The sequence below is a fragment of the Mus musculus genome, chromosome 2, assembly GCF_000001635.26.
Source record: "Mus musculus strain C57BL/6J chromosome 2, GRCm38.p6 C57BL/6J".
Lineage (NCBI taxonomy): Eukaryota > Metazoa > Chordata > Mammalia > Rodentia > Muridae > Mus > Mus musculus.
Genome location: NC_000068.7, coordinates 164,745,995 through 164,769,059, shown reverse-complemented (window position 1 = coordinate 164,769,059; position 23,065 = coordinate 164,745,995). Strand labels below are relative to the sequence as shown.

The following is a 23,065-nucleotide window of genomic DNA, read 5'->3' as shown; positions in this document are numbered from 1 at the left end:
TCTGGAGTGTCTGAAGACAGCGTACTTACATATAATAAATAAATCTTTTTTTTTTTTTTTAAGATTTTATTTATTTATTTATTATATGTAAGTACACTGTCGCTATCTTCAGACACTCCAGAAGAGGTAGTCAGATCTCGTGATCGGATGGTTGTGAACCACCATGTGGTTGCTGGGATTTGAACTCCTGACCTTCGGAAGAGCAGTCGGGTGCTCTTACCCACTGAGCCATCTCACCAGCCCAATAAATAAATCTTAAAAAAAAAAAAAAAAAAAAAAAGAACTTAAACAACCTAGGCAGGTGAGACAGCAGACTCCCGATTAGTAAACGTGGGTTCAGGGGGTGCATGCCTATAATTTCTTGGAAGGTGGTAACAGGCAGGAGTTGAAGGTCATCTCTAAGTTAGGTTGGGCTATATGAGAATGTACCTTAAAGAAACAAAAACAGGATCTGATGGTGCTCAACGCCTTTAATCTCAACAAAGGCGAGACCTCTGAGCTCAAGGTCAGCCAGGGTGTATGTAAGAGATACTGTCTCAACCCCAAAAAGCACAAAAAAGTTCATACTCTCCAGTAAATTTCCTGTACAACCTTAGCAGTCAGTCAGTGTACTAGCACGTAACACTGGGAAAATAAAAGGCAACCGCATTTTCCCTTTGGTAGGCCATCAAACCCTCTGGGCCAGTCTTCACCTTGTGCAACATTCCTAAACTGGAACAAGGCCAGGGCAGCCTGGCAGAGAACACAGATGGGGGCGGGTAGGCGGGCAGGTGGGCAGGTGGTCCTTTTCTGGTGTGCATACTTCTTTGGCAGACATTATAGCAGGCTCACTACCTGTGTTTATTACAAACTGTTTAATTGCTTCTTATTCCAATAACTTTAGAAACAGAACCACATGCCAGTCTGGGGTGCTCTGCAGTGAGTCACTACAAACTAGCTCATGTACAGCTTAATGCTGTTAAGAGTCAACTAGACCAAATCCCCATGATGGCCTCAGCCGGGTGGGGAAAGAGGGTCTTGGAGGCAGGCCGCCAAGTGTAGTAGCCAGGACACCCGGCTCAGGTCTGGGGAGGCGCTTCCGCAGCGCGGTGCTCATTTTCTGTCCGCAGTGTCTCCATGTATTTCCGCATCTTCTCAACCATCCAGGATGGCAGAACAAAGGATTTCAGCTCCTCCAACTTCAGGTCCAAGCATCCTCTGAAGGAGACATGGGATGGACATTAAAGGGAGGGTGACGGTCTCGTCCATGTGCCTAGTGAGGCAGAAGGCAGGATGGGGAAAGGGGTCTTCGTTGTACCTGTAGTCATCGCTGGCAGCCAAGTCCCGGATGTCTTCTTCAATGAGAAGGTACGCCTAAGGGCAAGGGAGAGTGAGGGAGGGAGGGAGGCCTTTGATTCATTTCACACCAAATATTAGTAATGTCCTGGGAAGATGATGCAGGATGCAGCTTACAGATACCAGGGAGGAGTCCGCAGGAAGACACTGGGGATGGTCCCTTGAGAGCACCTTTCACTCAGAAACTTTACAGGTGGATGAGTCAATTCCATTGATTAAGAAAAAAAAATTGCGGGGTTGGGGATTTAGCTCAGTGGTAGAGCGCTTGCTAAGGCCCTGGGTTCAGTCCTCAGCTCTGGGGAAAAAATAAAAGTGCCCAGGCTGTACCTGAACTTCCTGTCCCCTCAGCCTCATGAGTAGCTAGATTACAGGCACTTGCCATGGAGCCTGGCTTTGGTGATTGGCTACAATCTTCCTATTAAACGATGATGATACTTGATGTGATTTATAGCAGATGGTAAGAGCTAGCAGAACACAGAGAGGAGAGTAGGAAGTGTACACCCTGGGACTCAGACAGTGGTATAAGGATTTGGTCAACAGTGCTGCTGTGCAGTGGCTGTAGCACTGAGTTCTCCTGGGTCTGTACAAGGCCACAGGCTGTGGTCCTTGAGCTCATATACACTGTCAGTTTTTGTTTTTATAGCTGGGATTGGCTTGTAATTCTTGTAGCCCAGGCTAACCTTAAACTCACCACACCACAACTGCTTTGTAAGTGCAGGGGTTATAGGCGTGTGTCACACACACAGACAGGTACAACATACACTAAATAATACAATAATTAAAAAAATAAATAGTAGCTGGGCGTGGTGGCGCATGCTTTTAATCCCAGCATTCGGGAGGCAGAGGCAGGCGGATTTCTGAGTTCGAGGCCAGCCTGGTCTACAAAGTGAGTTTCAGGACAGCCAGGGCTATATAGAGAAACCTGTCTCGAAAAAACAAAAACAAAAATAAATAGTATTGGGGATTAAACCTGGGGCCTTCCACAAGTCAGATAAGCTACTCTGCTCCTGAGCCATATATATCCCCAGCAGCCTGCCTTACCTTCGCCTTTAATTGATTTTTTTTGAGATGGGGTTTGTGTAGCCCAGGCTAGCTTTAAACTTGCCAGATAATACAGGCTGTCGTTAAACGCCTGCTCTTGCCTCAACCTCTCAAGTGCTGGGATTACAGATGTACAACATTCCTGGCCTTTTGGAAAGCCTATTTTAAAAATTTGAGACAAGCACTAAGCCTGGCCTCGAACTTGTTCTGTAGCCTAGTAGGCTTTGATTAAAAATCCTCCTGGTCAGGCTGGTGGCACCTTTAATCCCAGCACTTGACATATTGGGACTATATCTCAAAAGAAAGCAAACAACAAAGAAAAACAAACACAAAAATCCCCTGCCTCAACTTCCTGAGTCGATGGGATAACAGGCTCATGTCACCAGGCCTGGCCACCTCCAGCTTTAAAAAGACTTGTTGCTGCCCCTCTTTCTCCCCTCCTTCTTCTGGGGCAGGGTCTCACTGTGAAGCTATGGCTGGCTTGGAACTTACAATGCTCTGGCTTCCTCTGCCTTCCAAGTGCTGGGATGACAGACGTGTACAGCACACCCAGCTCTGCTCATGTTTCTACTTCAAGCTATGCTGCATCCTATGTTGTAAGTGGGACAATTTGGAACTATTTATAAGAGGGTGGCAAGTCACAACATAAAAGCAAGCTCTCACTGCCAAAAAGCAGATGGCATGCACAGGAATTCAAGGCCCTGAGAGTCTTATGAGCAGTTCCAACAGTGCTCACGTAGAGAACACTGCCTGTGGAGAAAGCCATCACAGTCGTCTCAGGACACACAGCTATCCTGACTGCTGCTGGATTTGAGCTGAGTTGGCTTGGAGTAGACATGAATGTGGAAAGTGCTGCTAGGTTTCTTTTTCCTTTTTTTTTTTTGTTATTTTTTGAGACAGGGTCTTTCTGTTATGTAGTCCTGGCTGTGGCTGCCTTGTACTCACAGAGATCCACCTACCTCTCCTTCCAAAGTGCTGGGATTAACGGTGTCTGCCACTATGCCTGGCTGTTAGCATCTTTAACTTGTGCCCCTACTGTGTTGAGAAGGCATTCTATAGCTGTATCTGTGATTTCTTGTATCCCTACTATGCTGTCTGGAAAATGCTGTGGTCAATGGACAAAAAATCTTATGTACAGACATATTTGGAAAGAAGCATTGCTGGGCAGTGAGTTCCAGGACAGCCAGGGCTGTTATACAGGGAAACAAACAAACAGCCTTTTCTATGGTCATCTAATAACGATTCAAAACTTGCAGGAGTGGGTTGGAAAATGAGGGGGGAGAGAGGGAGTCCTAGGAATTGAAGTCTGCTCTTCAGCATGAAGGAGCAGGTCTCAGGCCTCCCTTCCCATAGTCCTGATGTTTAGGTAGTCTACAAGCTGTGGCCAAGAGCTGGACTCACGGTCCCTGACTAGGTGCGACTTTGGCAGCGCTACATCAAGCCGAGCTCACCATCTTTCCGCCTGTTGCCCGCATGTGATGCTGCTCAGCCAGCCAGTGCTTGTCCTGAGGATCTGCTGCATACTGTGAGGGATAAAGTTAGTGGGAGAACATGTTAGGCTTAGTGGGAAGGGTTCTTCTCTTGGCCCCTGACCAGTTCTTACCAGTGGACCTTGTCCTAGACAGGTATGTCTAACCGAGGGCTCATGAATCTCTACAGTACAGGCTGACCCATGCCCAGGGAGCCTGGGGTGGCAACCTAGTTGCCAGAGTTCAGGTACATGGCCACTCTTCCCAGTTCCCCTTTCTTAAAATATAGCATCCCTGGAAACAAGTGAGAGTTATTTTAGAGACTATTTAAAATTGACCACAGGTGCCTTCTAACACCTATTATTATCATGGGCTCAGTATTTTCCTGATTTTTGGTTTCTGATAGGGCATCACTCTGTAGCCCAGGCTAGGATTACTTCTGGATCCCTCTGTCTCTGCTTCTGAGGACTGAGGTTATGAGCATGTGCTGTTACTGGCAGGACTGTATTTTCTTTTCTTTTTTTTTTTCCATTTTTTATTAGGTATTTAGCTCATTTACATTTCCAATGCTATCCCAAAAGTCCCCCATACCCACCTCCCCCCTACCCACCCACTCCCCCTTTTTGGCCCTGGCGTTCCCCTGTACTGGGGCATATAAAGTTTGCAAGTCCAATGGGTCTCTCTTTCCAGTGATGGCCGACTAGGCCATCTTTTGATACATATGCAGCTAGAGACACGAGCTACGGGGTACTGGTTAGTTCATATTGTTGTTCCACCTACAGGGTTGCAGTTCCCTTTAGCTCCTTGGGTGCTTTCTCTAGTTCCTCCATTGGGGGCCCTGTGGTCCATTCAATAGCTGACTGTGAGCATCCACTTCTGTGTTTGCTAGGCCCTGGCATAGTCTCACAAGAGACAGCTATATCTGGGTCCTTTCAGCAAAATCTTGCTAGTGTATGCAATGGTGTCAGCGTTTGGAAGCTGATCATGGGATGGATCTCTGGATATGGCAATCACTATATGGTCCATCCTTTTGTCACACTTCCAAATTTTGTCTCTGTAACTCCTTCCATGGGTGTAGGACTGTATTTTCTAAAACAAAGTCAAGAAATAGCCCCATCTAAAGTTCTAGAGTTCAACATCAAGACAAATAAGGCTAGGCTTCCACCACTTGGTAGATACACAAGTCTGGGTGATAATTTCCTCATTTATAGAATGGAGAGTGCTGTCAGCAGGCATGGCACTGCATGCCTGTAATCCTAGCACTTGGTGAGTGGAGGCAGGAGGGCCTGGAGTGACTGAGCTCAGCCTGGGCAACATGAGACCCTGTGTGAAAACCAATCCTCTCAATTCCATTGCTAAAAGTAAGATGAGGGAGAGCTACTTGTGTAGGACAGATAAGCCATCAAAATATCATTGACAATAGGTTTTTCTGTAAAAGTACCAGTCATTTGGTGGTGCTGGCACATGCCTTTGATCCCAGTACTCAGAAGGTTGAGGCAGGATATCTCTGAATTTGAGGCCAGCCTGGTCTACAGAGCCAGTTCTCAGACAGCCAGGACTACACAGAGAAACCTTGTCTCCAAAAACAAACAAAACTCCACAAGACTAAAAAGCAGAAAAGACACTGGGCAGGGTAGATGGTGCTTGTGTTCCAGTCTTAGCTTGAGAGGCACAGTGCAGGGGGCTGCAGGTTGCACCTGGCTACACTACCATTCCAGGAACAATCCCATGAAGCAGGCAAGCGGAGCTCTAAGCTGGGCTGGGTATAGCTGGGTAAAAGGTGCAGGTGCTAGCTAAAGGGAAGTAAATCCCAGATGTTTTGACTACCAGGTCACTGCATGTCCCAGCTTCTCTGCCTCACAGTTTCCAAGGCCATCTACAACCACACAGGGGCATGGATGGCTCTCTCCCCTCCAGCGTTCAGTTCACCTACCTTAAAGAGGTGTGGGTGCTTGATGTAGATTCTCCCTCTGGTGCCTCCCATCCCCAAGGCCCTAAAAATGAAGGAAGCGTGGCAGTAGGCTCAGACCCTGACAGTGAGCCGTGAGCCAACCCCTCCCCATCAGTACCAAGGGTCTCAGACTTACTTGTTGGCTCGAGACCCCAAAACAAAGGTGGTAGATTCATTCAGCCGAGCTGGGTCCCACTGAAAGAAACAGGCCAGTAAAGGGTGTTTAATGTGCTGGGCAGGGCCGTGACACTCCTCCCCTGTCCTTTCCTCCTCTCTCCTTATCCATTATTCGACAGATAATGCAGGAAATAGAGTACTTATAATGTTAGGCTCTGTGCTAGACAGAGGATAGAGATGAGTTAAGACATGGACTGTTCCCCAGGAGTTCCAGATACACATACTGACTGAAAGGCCACTATCTGATGGACCATCGATGGGGCCATGACATGGCTGGGTGCGGGGCATGAGAGGTGTCTAAAGGACGGATGGAACAGGCAGAAAGTCTCTCTTGAAGAGCTAACCCTTGAAGTTACTTCTGGAAGAGTGAGTGCAAATCAAACGGTAGGGGAGGGAAAGGGCATCCTACAGAGTGCAGTATGTAAAGCTGATGCATTGGTTTGGAACACTGAACAAACCAATTTCTGTGTTGCCCCAGGAATGACGTGAGTGCGAGGCAGCTGAGAAAGCACAGACAACTGGAGCTCCTAGCCACACTGACGGGTTTGTATTGTATGACCTACAGATCACAAGGAACCACTAAAGTAGCTACTGGAATAAGCCTGATGTGCGCTAAGGACAGTTTACTCCTTTAGCAATGTGGATGGCAGACAGGAGAGTAGCTCACAGGCTGCTATAACAAATGAGAATGTCAAGCAATGACAGGCCTAGGCTGTGGCAACAGTGAGGAGAAAGAGGGGACAGGAGCTGTAGTACATTCACAGGGTAAGGGCTTGACTGGATGCAGAGAGGTCAAGGAAGGCAACAGGCAAAGATGGCTAAGGTAAGAAATAAGCAGGATCTGAAAAGTGGGCAGAGCGCGGTTTGCCTGGCATATGCAAGGCCCCGTGTTTAGTCCCTGGCACATATGAGGCCCCATGTTCAGTCCCTGGCACATACAAAGCCCTATGTTCAGTCCTTGGCACATGCAAGGCACTGTGTTCTGTCCCTGGTACAATCATCAGCACATAAAGTAGAGCTCACTTTTTGTCACAGTGGTACACACCTGTGAGGCCCAGACCTGTGAGGCTGAGAAAGATCCTGAGTTCAAGGCTAGCCCGGGCTAGAGTGAGAGCCTATCTCAGAATAACAAAACCACGAAAACAAATGGTTTTTGAAGAAAGATCCTCATTACAGTTTGGATCTGCTGTGTCTGAGAGCTTGTTTGGAGGTTCTGGCTGGGGGGCACAGCACCTGTACACCTGACCAAAAATGGCCGTGCTCTGCCAAGAAAGTCATTCTCTTGAGATGAGATGCAGTTTTAGGAGGGGTGCACTTGGAGTGGTGAGGGTGGGATAGGTCACATGCCTAGCCTGACAGATCACTGTAGTACACAACTCCAGGCACCACTGGGGTGGCATCTGTTGTAGCCAGATGGCCCTCATATCCTAGATAAGCTGTGTTTGACATGCCTGGGCAACTTCAGGCAGCAAGCAGGAAGGTGTTTCAAGGTTGAAAGCTGAAGGTGTGAGAAGGACAAAGAAACCTGGGAAGCCTTCGGAAGACCTGGTCCTGAAGTCCTGTGGATGAGAAAGATCCCTGTGCCCACGGTGGTCACGAGGCACCAGAGGTCTTACAGAGGATGAGTTTCAATTCTAGCATTCATACCAGGCAGCTTACAATCACCTATAATTCCAGCTTCAAGGGAATATAATGCTCTTCTGATCTTCATAAGCATCCACACACATACTCACACACACACACACACAGACATAGATTTATAGTAATAGACCCCAGAGAGCTAGTGGGTGGGGGCAGGTGCACGTGCCCAAGCCGGATGATGTGCATCTGATCCCCAAGACCCACACAGTGCAAGGAAGGAACCAACTCCCCTGGGATGACCTCTGACCTTCACATGATCTTGTGCACCCCCACACAATAATGAATGTATTAGTAGTCAGAGGAGCTTCCAGTGAAGTGGGCCTGGGAAGTAGTTGAGGGATGCCTACCACACGGGTCATGCTGGGAAGACCTCTCAGGACTGAGAAGGGGGCTTGGAGAGAACAGAGATTCAGGAGAATGTGCGTCACCAGCTCTATGTTTTAGAGCTCTAGAAATTTCTTGAAGATTTTAGAAGAAACCTCATGACAATTCTAGGGAAAGTAAAGAGGGCTGGATGAGATGGCTGTGTTCAATGTCAACATTTGGGAAGAGGGACTCTTTTTAACTGAGAAAATGTCCCTCTCCACCTGCAGACAAGTCTGTAGAGCATTTCTGTAATTAGTGATTTATGGAGAGGTCCCTGCCCATTGTGTGTGCCATTGCCTCTGGGCAGGTGGTCCTAGGTTCTACAAGAAAGGTAGGCTCATGGCTTTAATCACAGCACTTGGGAGGCAAAAGCAGGCAGATATCTGAGTTCAAAAGGGGGGAGGGAAGGAAGTAGGCTAAGTGGGCCACAAGGAGCAAGTCAGCAAGCAGCACCCTTCTATGGCCTCTGAGTCCACTTCCTGCCCTGAGTTCCTATTCCGACTTCCCTTTCCTGATAGACTGTAATGTGCAAGTATAAGATGAAATTAACCCTTTACTCGTTGCTTTTGGCCATAGCATTTTACCACAGCAATAGAAACCGTAACAAAGACAGTAGCTAGCTTATTTTTAATAAAGTTCTACTAAGGAAAGGGAATAACTTTATGTTATTCCCTTCACTGGGCATCCACATTTCAATAAATAATGATCATAAAAGGGATTGCAAAAATATCTTGGAGGTGGCAGAGTTGGCTAAAGGCATCAACAGATTTTGGGCCTCACACTGGGCTTTATCACCAGCCAGCTGTATGCCAGGCAAGCTTCAAATGTATTGGGAGCGTGAGATAATGCCAGGAAAGAAGATTACACCTGCTCTACAGGGAGATGGCTGGAAAGGAAGCTCAAGTCCCAAACAGAATCACAAAGAATAAGGGAGCCAGCAGACCATAACATTCTGGGCAGTGTCTTCACATACAAAATAGTAAGTGTTGGCAGCTACCAGTTAAAAACTTAACTCTCCCTTTTAGAGACTTGAACTTGCAGTGGTCTTCCTGCCTCTGCCTCGTAAGTGTTGGGAATACAGGTGTCAGCACTGTGCTGAGTTTTAAAATTATCTATTAAAAACTAAGTCAAACCCAGGGCCTCATCCCTGCCAGACAAGTGTTCTACTATGGGGCTGTGCTTCCAGCCCAACCTTTTAGCTTCCCTCTAATTCCAGTAAAGAAGGAAGTCATTCCACCTGCAGGAAAACGATGCAGCTGCAGGGGTCACATTAAATTAATCACCTAAGTCTCAGAAGGACAATACTATATGTTTTCTCAAGTGCAGCTTCTAGATTTCATATATGCATATAAAATCACATATGGATATATGCCACGAATGTAGACAGGAAGTTTAGGGGAACAAAGGGAACTGATGGAGGGCCAGACAGGAAAGGGAACACAGCAGAGGATGGAGGGGGACATGTCCTCAGTACAGCACACGTGTGTACCAGGAGGAAAGACTGAACACAACACAACAGTTTTTCCATGTTAGGGATTCACCTAGGACCTTCCTTACGCCAGGCAGTATCTGCTGCCATGCTATCCCAAGTCCAGCTCTTTATTTTGCTTCTAATTCCAGTTCTTCCTTGGAATACTGTCTGGAGGCCAAAGAGGCAGAGGCAGAGGCAGAGACAGGGAAGATGGCTTTGGAATGGTGTGAACATATCATGTATCATTTCCAACCTCTTTGCCTCACAGGGGCCCAGAGTCTCGGCCACTGTCAATGTTCACACAAGCATACCTTGGGGCCTTCTCGGCGAATTGGTTCACAGGATTTTTGTTTCCATCTGCTCAGAAGGAAAAAAGACAGGTGAGTTCTCCAAGTGATCGGGGGAGGGACTGAGCTTGGAGATTTACTGGAGACACTGGAGACACAGTTCACAACTATCTGCAACTCTAGTGTCAGGGCATCCAACACACGGACATACATTCAGGCAAACCACCAATGTCCATAAAAATACAACCCTAATTTAAAAACAAAATACAAAGAAAAAAAAAAAAGGCCTGGAGCAGAAACTCCCTTAGAACCTAGCAATGGGCAAGTCCAGGAATGTCCAGTTGCAGCTTTCTCATCTGCCAGAAGGAGATAAGGCCAGCAGCTGCCCTGCCCACCTTGTGTTCATGAGGGATGAAAATGCCTGGTCTACTCTGTGAGTTTCAGGTCAAAAATAGTTTAGAGTAAGACCCTGTCTCCAAGACAGGACAAAAAGGCTTCAGGAAGGATGCTGTAACTTGATACAGATCAGACTCACAACGCCAGGAATGAAGCCCACAGCAGCCCACAGGTCCAGTGATGGCCTTAAGCTGAGGCAGTCATCAACTGTAACAAATGTGTCATTCTAGTGTCAGGTGTTGCTAATGAGTGCACATAGATGGGGTAGGGCTGCATCTCTGTATCCTCTACTCAGTCTGTGATGTATCTAAAGCCATTCTATAACTATAACTTAAAAGAGCTCCTTGAAAACAACCATCCTGTAGTCTCTAAAGTGCTTTTAATGACTGTAAGATCAGTGTTTTGTTTTGTGACAGTGTCTCATGTAGTCCAGACTGGCCTTCCAGTCACTCGCGTCACTATGTAGCTGAGGATAACCAATAACTCCTGATCATCCTGACCTCGCCTCCTAAGCACAGAGATCTCAGGTGCCTGCTGCTGTACCCTAATAGGGCAGGTAATTCTGACTCTGTTTTTTTGAAATCTGCTAACTGTTGTGTTCTTTAGAGTAGTTGTAGGCTTGTACTTAGACCAGCTCTGAACACTCAAACATGGATCAGGGCTGCTGGTTAATCAAGCTGGAACTCTGCTGGGTTTTATAAAGGCAGGATGAAGCAACTGCATCTCATGGCCCCTTCACTACCCTACATCAGGGATCCTCTCCCACAGTAGCTTACACCAGTGGACCCGAGTTCACCTGCCTCTTTCTTCCCACTCACGCCCCCCAGGCCCCCTCAGCTCTTACAGCACTGGTAACCCCTACTCACACCATGCCAGCAGCTGCGCGGTCATTTGACAGGACGTGTCCAGGAGGCCGACCTTTCCTCTGCACAGAGAAGAGCTGTCAGAGCCCTGGCCTGTGGTAGCATCCCTGGTCTAGTCTGTTGGGGCCGGGTCAGTTAGTGGAGACAGTTGTTCAGAGAGAACAAATGATCTTGGGAGTGCCCCGGAGAGCAACTGTCGTCGTGTCGTTCCCCCCCCCCCCCCCCCCCGGCAATGCCTGGAAAAGCCCAAAGGTCTTCCTTTGGAACAGGAGGGCCCTTTCCCAGCTGGTGTCCAATAAGGACCTACTTGCTTATTACTTGCTTACCTTTTTGGGAATGGGGCTTCCTCGGTGGGACTCCTCTTCTGCTTGCCGGCCCCGCTGCAGGAACAGGGAGAGAGTCAGTGAAGCTGCAGTTTTAGAGGCTGCAGGAAACAGGGACCCTGGACCCAAGCCTCTGGCCACCACCCGACCCAGGTCTCACAAGTCTTGAGTGGTGCCTTTTGGCTGGCTCTAGGATGCTGCTGTGTCATTCCCCGGGTCCACATATTTTACCTACCTCCCACTTGACTCCCCTCCTATGGGCCCAGGGCATTGATTCTCACCTTGATCCCTGGAAGCTCATGGGCCAATCTGGGTATCACTTTCTCTCCATCAGAAAAGAGCAGCTTTGCCTGAAAGGGAGAGACCAGCGCTGCCAGTCAGTAGCTGGGTGGGGAAGGGCAGCAGTTTGTAAACACAACTTCAGAATGGGTTGGCTTTCCTGGAAGACACTCACATTTATGTTCAGAGATGAACAAGCCAGAGAAATATCAGCCCATATATTCATTTATAAAAAGTAGCTATGAAAGAAAGAGAAGGAGCTAGTGAGGCACCAAAGGCTGGACTGTGCTCGGTGTGTATAAGGCTCTGAACCTGGTTCGAAGCACAATAGCCAGCTCACATTAATCCCCACTAACCCACAAGGGCTGCTGCATGTTCATGGGACTCTAGGGAAAAAAAAAGGTGTGTGTGGAGTGTGTGTGGAAGTCAAACCTGTCCGCTGTCTTTCCCATGTGTTGTCAGGCAAGCACCTTTAATTACTGAGCCATCTTGCCAGCCTGTGTTTTGAGAAAGGGTCTTTCCATGAAGCCAAGCTCAGCTAGGACTTGCTAGGTAGCCATGCTGGCATCTAACTTAAAACTGCTATGCCTCAGGCTGGAGAGATGGCTCAGAGGTTAAAAGCACTGACTGCTCTTCCAACGGTCCTGAGTTTGATTCTCAGCAACCACATGGTGGCTCATAACCATCTATAATGGGATCTGATGCCCTCTTCTGGTGTATCTGAAGACAGCTACAGTGTACACATATAAATAAAATCTTTAAAAAACAAAACAAAAGAAAACAAAAGGACAGGATCTTATCCTGTAGCACAGGCTGGTCTAGACTTCACTATGTCTTCACCAGGCTGGCCTCAATCTCACAGAGATCCTCTTGTCTCTGTTTCACGAGCCCTGGGACTACATGTATATGCTACCACACCTGGTATTCAAGTGTAGGTTTTGTGAGGAAGAATCCTTCCTGATATTTATGAATGGAACTGCAATGTAGTTAACATCTTATATGTCTGTGTTGCCCATGCTGGGCTAAGTTTAAACACACTCTTCCATCCAAGGCCCCCAGCAAAGCACTGGTGGTAGGGAGTGGCTCTATTCCCATCTTCAGAGATGAGAACACTGAAGCTTAGAACCTACAGGAACTTGCTCTGGGCTTTAGCTCACTCTGCTCTGATGCCAAGTTCTGCACCCAGGCTTCTCAGCAGTTCAGCCACATAGCATGCATGGGGATCAGGAGAACAGAAGCAGGGGGCAATGAGCGCAGGCCATGCCTACTTAACTTTCTAAGAGAATTATTACTAGCGTGTTTGTGGATGTGGCATACATGCTTCCACACACACGAGGGAGTCAGAGGCGGACTTTATGGGGTTGGTTTACTCCCCTTTAGGTGGGTTTGGGGGTTAAACCTCAGGTTGTCAGGCTTTTCTGACAAGCACTTTGCCCACTGAGCCATCCCTCCTGACCCTTCTTTATCTTTACATCTTATCTGAACTCCTCAAGAGTCTCCTAAATTCTTTTCCAATCTAATGTTCCTGAAGCAGCCAGAGCAATGTCTCTGTTATCTTTTGTATTGTTGGGGATGGACCTCAGGCTGCCTGGCTGCTGAGCTCTACTCCAGTTGAGAAGAATCTTGCTAAAATGCAAATGATGTTAGGCCTCACCCACATCATCCACTGGGCCTGTGAGCACTGCCTATAGCAGCCATGTATGTACTAAGCCTTTACCCTGTGGAACTAGTAACACTCTCCTCACCCATTCCTAAGACACAGGCACTGCTTCTTCCCCTGGACGCTTCATCTTCTAGCAAGCTTTCTTACTGGACAACTATCTGTCGAGTACTGTCAAGAGAGGGGGCTGGGCTCACAGTGCATATTGCTGGGGCCTGATACTAAGAAGCACATAGTAGGCCCCCAATAAATAACAAGTGTTATTTAAATAACACTTAAGTAATAATAAGTAGAAAGATAGGGACCAGTGAGCTAGCTCAGGAGGTAAATGCATTTGCGGCTTGATGATCTGAGTGAGTTCCGTGCTCAGGAACTACTTGGTGGAAGGAAGAACTTCAGACAGCTGTCTTCTGACTTTTTACACTTGCCATGGACCATTTGCACAAACACCCTGAGGAGAGGGATTTGAGATGCAGGTGAATGAAGACCTTTTTAATTTACCCTGCTTCAGATCAACATTATGAGAGCACTATTAGCAAATGTCTGTTGCTAGCAACTGTTAGAATTGTTCATCTATGTGCTCCTTCCTGGAGGAAAGAATCCGGCCTCTTAGGAAGTCTCCAAGAAGCAGGTCAGTTTCCAGTGTTCTGCAGGGTGGAGCTGTGGCTCCCAGAGCTGGAGTTCAGGCAGTGCCTTTGCTCCTTCCTGAGGCTCTTCACAGTCAAGCAAGGCATAGTTAACAAAATCACACTCAAGCAAGGAGCCTGCTGGATGCCGACAGTCTCTATTAATAGCACAGCTGACACAGGCAAACAGGTTCTCTAGTGTCTGAGATAGTCATTTATAGAACTGATGTCAACTCTCCTGACCACACCTGAGATGTAGGAGGACAAAAAGGGTGCCAGGCCCCATGACCCCCAAAGAGTCTATGACAACTTAAAGGGGATTCACTAACCACTTGTAGAGATGAGGCACATCTTAAACTACAATTTGTTCTCCTAGTTTGCCTTTTTAAAAAGTGACAGAATTGTATTTATTTATTGACTGCATGTGTATGTGTGTGGACACTCATATAAAGGTCAGAGGACAGCTTGTGGGAGTGGGTTCTGGGTAATTAAACTCAGGCCATTTGGTTTGGCAGCAAACATCTAATTGGCCCTTGTTTGTTCTAGCTTTAGTGTGGCAAAACTGACAAACAGATATTACATACAAGAGGGGGTACAATGTGTTGGTTTATATCATCACAATACGGTGTTAGCACTGTGTTTATGCACATGTGTGTACAATTTAGAAGTACTGTCACTATTCTGTGTACGAGACCCCAGACTGAATCCACCTTCTAACTGCAGGCTTCTGCAGCTTCCAGCTAACTACCATTTCCTTCTGTTTCTGTCAGTTTGCTAAGCAGTTTCTTCATTGGTCAAACAGGGGTGAACATACGCGACCTGTGTGGTTCCTGGCGCATATTTATGTTACTTCTCTTCCTGCTTTGTCAGCAGCTGCCCTGAGCTCAACCCGGATGTAAGTGGCTTCCTGATGTCCCCCAAGTACCACTAATGAAAGAGCACGTTCTTAGCCGACTTGGCCCTCACCTGCTCCAGGCAGCTGCGGCAGGCCTCCTGAATCAACTGCTCTGCGTCCACTTCTTCCCCAACATTGTCTCGCACATTCAGCGCTGCCTTCTGGAAGAACTAGGGGAGAACATCAGCACAGTCACAAGTCTTTCAGGTCTGCATTAACCAAAGGGAACACGTATGTAATGTGGCAACATCATGGGTGACTGTTGGCTTTGCTTATGCACAGCTCTCAATGTCATAATTACAGGTAAAGAAAAACTGCTATGTCTGAAGCAAATGGGCCAACATAAGCAGAAACCATCTCGACAATGGCAAACCATGACTGGATTCTCATTAGTCAATCCCTTACCTTCGGGACAGGGAAGGTGATCCAGGACCCCAGCAACACCAACAGACAGAGGCTGAGCAGGGCTTAGGGGTAAAAGGGAGAGCTTGGTTCTAAAAATGTCAAGGAAGTGCATCATGGCCAAAACATCCCAGGGCCTGAGAACACATTTATTTAAGTGTCCAGATGGACCAAGGAGATACTTCAGTGGGTTATAAGTGTCCAGACTATCTCTAAAAGACAGTATCAGTTCTCTCTTGGAAACTATAATCAGTGTTCCTGTTGTGAGAGGCAGCTGATGCAGTGCCACTTTTTATTTTTGTTTTGTTTTTCGAGACAGGGTTTCTCTGTGTAGCCCTGGCTGTCCTGGAACTCACTTTGTGGACCAGGCTGGCCTCGAACTCAGAAATCCACCTGCCTCTGCCTCCTGAGTGCTGGGATCAAAGGCGTGCGCCACCACTGCCCAGCTTGCATTGCCACTTTTAAATGAGCAAGTCCAGTGCCTCTGTTGTTAATATAAAAATCAGGGAGAGTGCAGGCATGGTGTTGCACGCCTTAAGCCCCCAGCACTTGGCAGAGGCAGAGGCAGGCAGAGTTCCAGGACAGCCAGGACTATGTAGAAAGACCTTGTTTCAAAACAAAACAACAAACTCAGGGAGAGCACATGAAAGGATTGTACATAGCACCACCTTTCTGGAGAACAACTTTCTTTCCCTCACATCCTTTAATTCTATCTCAAGGAACTGACTCCTCAGAAATCCTCATGTGAATAAAGATGTACACTTACAGTGTCATCGAAGTATAATTCTTTTTAATTAAAAAACTACGTGAACTGTTTATTTACTATGAAGATGGACAGCTTGCAGGTGCTGGATGCTTTCCTTCCATTCGAGTCTTGGGATTTGAACTCAGGTCTTCAGGCTTGATGACAAGTGCCTTTATCTGCTGAGCCATCTCAATAGCCACCCCACCCCCCGCCCCTGAAGTATTTCTTGTAACATTCGAAAAACTGTAAATGACCTCAACAAATGTCCTAGGCACTAGCTAATTAAATTATGGCATGTTGATGAAAGACACTATTGTAACTATTATGAAGAATCAGAATGAGCTATTACATGATGATCTAGAAACATGACTCACATATACCAAGTGAAGTCTGTCAAGGTGATGAGGTTTGTGCAAGTGACACAGCTGGAAGGCTGCACAGCCACTGTTGGCATCAGCTCTACTGTGTATGTGTGCACACGCATGCACATTGGTGCCACAGTGTGTACAGAGGTCAGAGGGCATTCTGTGGAGCCAGGACTTGCCTTCCATCACGTGGGTTCTGGATCTACCTCTAAGGTGTCAGGCTTCACTAAAGTACCTTACCCACTCAGCTGCCTCACTGGCCCTGTTGTCTGATTCTAGAAGGAGGCCTCACAGACCCCAGGCTGACCTCTAACTAGTGGAGGATGAGTCTGGACTCCTGATCTTCTGGTCTCTACCTTCTAAGTGCTATTACAGGTATGTGCCACACCTTATCAAAAACTGAAACAGGAAAGTGAAATTTTTGAGTAAAAACCTAACAGCCTCCACACAGACAGTCCAAAGTCCTACCGTGTGTGTTTACTATGTACTCATTCTTCTGCCCATCAATCCAGCAACTCAATGGTATTCCATATCATTATCATTATTATTTGCAATGTTAAGGTGCGAACCCAGGGTCAGTGTATGCTAGGCAGGCTTATCCACACTGCTAATCTTAAACAATAGCATTATATTTATACATACATATAGTGTGTGTATGTGTGCATGTGGGCACACATGCCATGCATGGCACATGGTAGAGGTCAGAGCACTGTCTGTGGGGTTGGGTCTTTCCTTCCACCATGTGTGTACTGGGGATTATATTCAGGTCATTAGGCTTGGAGGCAAGTACCTTAAGCCCCTGAGCTACTTCAATGGCTCCCGCCTTTAATTCTTTTTTTTTTCCCCGAGACAGGGTTTCTCTGCATAGCCCTGGCTGTCCTGAAACTCACTCTGTAGACCAGGCTGTCCTGGAACTCAGAAATCCACCTGCCTCTGCCTCCCAAGTGCTGGGTGCGCCGCCACCACCACCACCACCACCACCACCACCACCACCGCCTGGCTCTGCCTTTAATTCTTTGAGACAGAGTCTTGGGTAGCTCAGGTTGGCTTTGAATTCACTATTTTCCTGCTTCCATCTCTGAGTACTGGGGTTACAAGCATGTGCTTAAATGCCAGGCCTGTTACTAAGTATCATAATATTAAATATTCTATATTATAATTCTTTGAAAAAGTTTAAAAACACTTTTTAGATTTATTGTTTGTGTATGTTGTATCTGCATACTTGTCTGTGTACCACATGTATGCCTGCTTCCTGAGGAACCAGAAGAGGTTGTTGGTCTCAAACTGGAGTTAGTTGTGGATGGTTGTGGGCTACCATGTGGGTGCGAGGAACTGAACTCTGGGTCCTCAGTAAGAGCAACAAGTGCTCTTAATCAGCCTTGAATTGTTTTATTTTTATTGTTAACACCTATGCATTGTTTTGTGGACACACTCCATGGCATACAGTGGAAGTCAGAGGGTAACTTGGGAAACTCAGCTGTCACTCTTGGTGGGAAGGGCCTTCACTCGCTTAGCCATCTTCTGGTCCTGGAATATCTTTTTTAAAAGCATAATACATTTAATAGATATAAAGACTCACAGTGCCTTGAGCAAGATCAGACTTAACTAAAACTTAGTATTTTAAGAAGGTTAAAGAGATAGACTGGAAGAGATCGCTCAGCGGTTAAGACCTCTTCCAGAGGTTCTGAGTTCAATCCCCAGCAACTACATGGTGGTTCACAACCATCTGTAATGAGATCCAATGCCCTCTACTGGTGTGTCTGAAGACAGCTATAGTGTACTCACAGACATACAATTAAAAAAACAAAAACAAAACCTTTAAGGGGATTGACAGCTGAGATCTGTGGACACTGCTCAGGTGGGGCCAGGCATCACAGGAGTGACACCACTGGATTTATTTTTATTTCAGAGGTTTCTCTGACTATTGTATGGAGGGTAGATTTAAAGAATGAAAGACCAGGCAGAGCTGGACAACAGTAAGAGCCTGGATGAGAAACAATGAAGGTATCAACCAGAATGGGGCATGGACTCTGCAGCAGACCACTGCACATGGAAGACAGCAGGTAGGTTTCTACATGAATGACCTGAAACTTAGGTCTGATTCCGTTTGTTCCTGCCCTCCTCACAGTATACCAGTAGCAGCTCTGTTTTCGTAGCTGCCCAGGACAAATGAGTTAGGAGGTACACGTGTCCTTTTCTCTCAGCCCACATCACAGTCATGGCTGCTGCCGCCTCACTGCTGAGGCTCACGCACTGTCACCCCCTGCTGGGATTATCGCTGGTTCCTAGCCAGTCCCCCTGCAGTCTATGCTCTACACGATAGTCAGGAATTCTGTTTTTAATAGAAAATTAACTACTTAACTTCTTTCTTTATTTCTCACTATGTATGTATTCTCATTATGTAGCCCTGGCTCATCTACACAGATTATCTGCCTGCCTCTGCCTTCCGAGGACTGGGATTAAAGGTTATGTGCATACTATCATGCGTGGCTTATAAAATTATTTTTAATTATGTTTATGTGTTCAAATATGCTTGCAGAAGCCAGAGGTGCTGAAGCTTCCAGAGCTGGATTTACAGCCAAATGTAAGCCACCTTCCCCGAATGCTGAGACACAGTGTGCGCTTACTGCTCAGTCTCCCAACCCCTCCCTAAAAAAAATAAATCAGTGATTATTTTAAAGCATTACATATAGAAGCAGGAAAATCATGGGTTTGAAGCCATCCTGGGCTATGTAGTGGAGATTTTAAGCCTCTTTGAGCTACTTTAAAAACAAAACCAAACAAACAAAAAAAATGGTTGGGGCTGGAGAGATGGCTCAGGGGTTAAGAGCACTGACTGCTCTTCCAGAGAACCAGTGTTCAGTTCCAGGAACCCACATGATAGCTTACAACCACCCATTAAACTCCAGCTCTAGGGGATCCAACACCATTTTCTGACCTCTGTGCACACCAGGCACACACAAAGTACCTATCTATACATGCAGGCAGAATACTCATGAACATAAAATAAAACAAACCCATAACAAAAACCAAAGCCCAACAAAATCCCCAAAACAATTCAGAAAACAAAAACCCAAAGTGGCCTCAAAGCCTTTACATGATCTGCAGTTATTTCTTTTTATGAAGTCCGAATTATCCTGATACCAAAATAGAATAAAGAAAATTATATGCCAAGCTCCTTGAAGAACATAGAAGAATAATTCTCAACAAAAGAGTTGCATACTAGCCGGGCATGGTGGCGCACACCTTTAATCCCAGCACTCGGGAGGCAGAGGCAGGCGCATTTCTGAGTTCAAGGCCATCCTGGTCTACAAAGTGAGTTCCAGGACAGGTAGGGCTACACAGAGAAACCCTGTCTCAAAAACCAAAAAGAGTTGCATACTGATTTCAAGAAAACATGGTAGGGCTGGAGAGATGGCTCAGGAGCTAAGAGCACTGCCTGCTCTTCCAGAGGTCCCGAGTTCAATTTCCAGCAACCACATGGTGGCTCACAACCATCTGTAATGGGATCTGATGCCCTCTTCTGATGTGTCTGAATCACATGAATGATTCAGCGATGAATCACAGGGATGATTCACGTTTGCAAATCAATAATGGAATTCATTAAACAACAGACTTCAGACAGAAATCAAATCATCATTTCTCAGATGCGGAAAAGGCTTCTGACAAAATCAAACATCATTTTGTGATAAAAGTCCTGGAAGAGAGAGAATGTACCTCCACGTAACAAAGGCTACAGATGACGGATTACAGCCAACATATTACCTACAGAAAACTCAAAACTGAAATCAGGAACAAGACGGGTGTCAGGAGTCCACTTTCCCCACTCCTACTCAGTGCAGTAAAGCCTTAGCTACAGCAACCAGACAAGAGACACAAACAAGAAAGGAAGGAAGGCGCCACAGGAGCTCACTTGCAAATGACATTCTACACACCAGAAAGACGTGACAATGGACAAGCGCTTTCAACAAAGAGGCAGAATAAAAAATCAGCATGCAAAACCCTACAGTCTTCCTCTGCACTGGCAGCAAACAGGTTGAGGAAGAGCTCAGAGAAAGCATTCCATTCACAACTGCCACAAAATAAACCTTCCAGTAAACATGCCTGTAAGAAAAGCTTTAAAAACTGAAGGAAATTGGTGAAGACCCTACAGGATGGGGTGACACCACTCCCCCACCCCCCCATCATGGATTGGAAAATCAATACTGTGAACTGGCATTACCAAAAGCAACCCCCATCAAATGCATGAGTGTCTCTAATAACACAGACACCCTAGCTCTGTTCTCGAGGAAGCCCGGTGGTGAGCTACCTCTTTTTTTCACTCCTTCCCTCACACTGTTTGAAGCGAGCAGGGGCACTATCTGTTTTACACACTGCCACAGGCCCAGTCATGGCTGGCAATGTGTTAATCATGAATTGGGCTCTGTACTCACGAGCTAAGTAAGTGCTTCACTAAGCTACACATAACCCCAAGGCATCTCAATGATGCTAATGGTATTTGTGAAAATGAATTTTAAAAAGGTCTAACTTTTCATGGTCTAAATAAGGGTGCTGAACACATGAAAATGAAACCATCTGGCAAAGAAAGGTATTGAAATCACCCCCAAGCAGTGAAAAAGTGATTGGGGTGTATAAACCTGTTATATCTGTGTAGCAAGAATATCAAGAGAGACTGTTGACAGGACTATCCTGCTTGCAAGTCTCCTCTATCCTCCCTCCCCTTTCCTTTCTTTTCAGAGAGGGTCTCACTCTGCAGACCAGGCTGGCCTCAAACTCCAAAGATCTGCTTGCTTCTTTCTCCTGGGTGCTGGGATTAAAGGTATATGCCACCATGCCTGTTTTTTTCTAAGATTTAAAAAAAATATATTTATGTGTACATACCTGTGGAATTTATACTCTGGTTATAATCTGCAGAGGTCAGAAGAGGGCACTGGAGCCTGCACCTGAGTTACAGGAGGCTGGGAGTGGCCTGATGTGAGTGCTAGGAACTACAATTGAGTCCTGTGCAGGAGCAGCAAGCACCCCTAACCACTGAGGCTGTATTTTCCAGCCTCCATTCTGTTTTTTCTTGTCTAAGGGGTCTTACTGTGCTGTCCAGGCTGGCTGTCAGCTGCCTCAGCCTCCTGAGTGGTCGGGCACGTACGCTGCAGCACCTGGCTGTACAGTCTTGTTTAGTAGTACAGTTGGCTTTAGTCACCAGGTCCTCACCTTCATGTACTTGTTGAAGACACCCTGGATCTCCTCATTGATGCTAGGCTGCAGGACAGCACGGAGGAGATCCATAGAGATGGCTGGGTCTGTGAAACTGGGGTTGTTGGGGAGACAGAGTCAGGGGAGTGTTCCAAACAGACCTTCCCAGACTACTCAGCTAGTTAGCAACATGGGATTCTAAAATTTATTTCATTATAACTCTGTGAAATAGGAATTATTTTCCAAGTATTTTATGAAATATAATACACACATATTTTTTCTTTTCCTTTTTTAGAGACAGAGTCTCACTATGTAGTCTGGTTGTCTTGGAACTCACTACATAGATCAGGCTGGCCTTAAACTCACAGAGGTCTGCCTGCCTCTGCCAAGTATTGTAATTAATAAATGATTATCACTATCCCAGGTCAAAAATACAAGAAGAATTCCCAAGGCCCATCCCTTCCCCAGGCTGGATGCCCCATGTCAAAGCTGAGAAAACAGAGTCTAAGAAAAGCTAAAGGCTTGTGTTAACAAACATCTCAGTCTGCATTAGAACAGATGTCTGTAATCTTGAATTCACATCCTCTGACTTACAGACTTCAATCACGGAGACAGACTAGACGTTCATTCCTTCCCTGCTTGGTTAGGATGTGGACCTGACAAGGTGACAGGAAGTTACAGCCTCCCCACTCCTGTGCTCTTTACGGGCTGTTGATCTCAGACTCCTACAGTGGGGTTCCCAAAGCACTCACTGCAGTCCACACAACTGGATCTCAGGTCTCACCCAGGTCGAGCCTTACCTTGTGGTCATCTGAGATCGGCGGCCCCTTCGCTGCACCTGCCGATGTTTTATCATTATGTTCCAAGGGTTCTGTTGGGGACCAAGTGGGCAAATGTCACCGAGGCTTCTCATAGTGAGGATGAGGAGAAAGTGAGTATGGCGCTAAACCTAGACGTTCCTGCTTCTCACTTCTCCCACCTTGGGGTGAAGGGGAATTAATTCAGTGGCTGGAAGACCCTGTCAGGGTGGAGGAACTGGGAAAATGTTTTCTGTCACCAATGTCCAAAGCTCGCTTTTTCTGGAAGAGCAAGAGGAAGGGCAGCAGTGTTTACCTAGGGTCTACTATGAGGCGGGTGACGAGTCAGGGCGTTCTACCCGCCTTTATCAGCCCATCCCACCACAACTCCAGCAAGCTCGGGTTATTGCTGTTCATTTCACAGAAGAGAAACCTGGCGCTCAGAGGGTGTCACATCAGGCCCACGTCACCTAGCTACAATCTGAATCCAGCTTGTAGCGGCACTGAGAAAACGACATTCCCAGGGCCGCACGGCCGCCGCGTTCTTTCGCCCGCGGGCCCGGGGCCCGGGAGCCCGAGGCCCTGCCCGGCCCGAGCCCCGGCCTCGCCCGGGCGCCCTCACCGTGAGAACCGGCTGGCCCGCCGCGCCCGCGTCGCCCAGCTCCAGGCCACCTCGCTCCGCCCCGCCGGGGCCCCGCGGCTGCTCGGTGTCGCCAGTCGCCCCCATGGCGCCCCCCGGCCCACAACAACCTCAGCTCGACTCAGCCACCGGAAAGCGGCGCCGTG

The 23,065-nt window shown here is 47.0% G+C and overlaps 1 protein-coding gene and 1 long non-coding RNA gene across 6 annotated transcripts; one reads left to right on the top strand and one right to left on the bottom strand.

The window, feature by feature from the left end:
- Positions 1-839: 839 nt before the first annotated feature.
- Dnttip1 (deoxynucleotidyltransferase, terminal, interacting protein 1) lies at positions 840-23,045 on the bottom strand. The gene is made up of 13 exons (NM_133763.1): positions 22,902-23,045; positions 22,283-22,353; positions 21,501-21,597; positions 14,852-14,950; positions 11,602-11,670; positions 11,324-11,377; positions 11,001-11,059; positions 9,763-9,808; positions 5,933-5,991; positions 5,779-5,839; positions 3,828-3,899; positions 1,298-1,353; positions 840-1,197 (listed from the first exon to the last, which is right to left on the bottom strand). The coding sequence occupies exons 1-13, from the start codon at positions 23,004-23,006 to the stop codon at positions 1,059-1,061; spliced, it is 987 nt and encodes a 328-aa protein (NP_598524.1). The 5' UTR covers positions 23,007-23,045; the 3' UTR covers positions 840-1,058.
- Positions 5,370-18,978, top strand: Gm11457. 5 transcript variants are annotated; one of them, XR_003954088.1, is made up of 5 exons: positions 5,370-6,339; positions 6,452-6,516; positions 9,720-9,831; positions 14,756-16,667; positions 18,202-18,978. It is a non-coding gene; the product is annotated as a predicted gene 11457 (long non-coding RNA). The 5 variants fall into 5 exon arrangements; XR_001783542.2 differs by having other exon boundaries at positions 14,759-14,987; positions 15,084-18,806; XR_003954089.1 differs by lacking the exon at positions 18,202-18,978 and adding an exon at positions 17,146-17,186.
- Positions 23,046-23,065: the final 20 nt, after the last annotated feature.

Coding starts and splice junctions, on each gene's coding strand:
- Dnttip1 (NM_133763.1), bottom strand. CDS start 23,006: ATGGGGGCGACTGGCGACACCGAGCAGCCGCGGGGCCCCGGCGGGGCG. Junction 3,900..5,778: donor AGCACCCACACCTCTTTAAG/GTAGGTGAACTG, acceptor TATCCCTCACAG/TATGCAGCAGATCCTCAGGA. Junction 1,198..1,297: donor GCTGCCAGCGATGACTACAG/GTACAACGAAGA, acceptor TGTCTCCTTCAG/AGGATGCTTGGACCTGAAGT.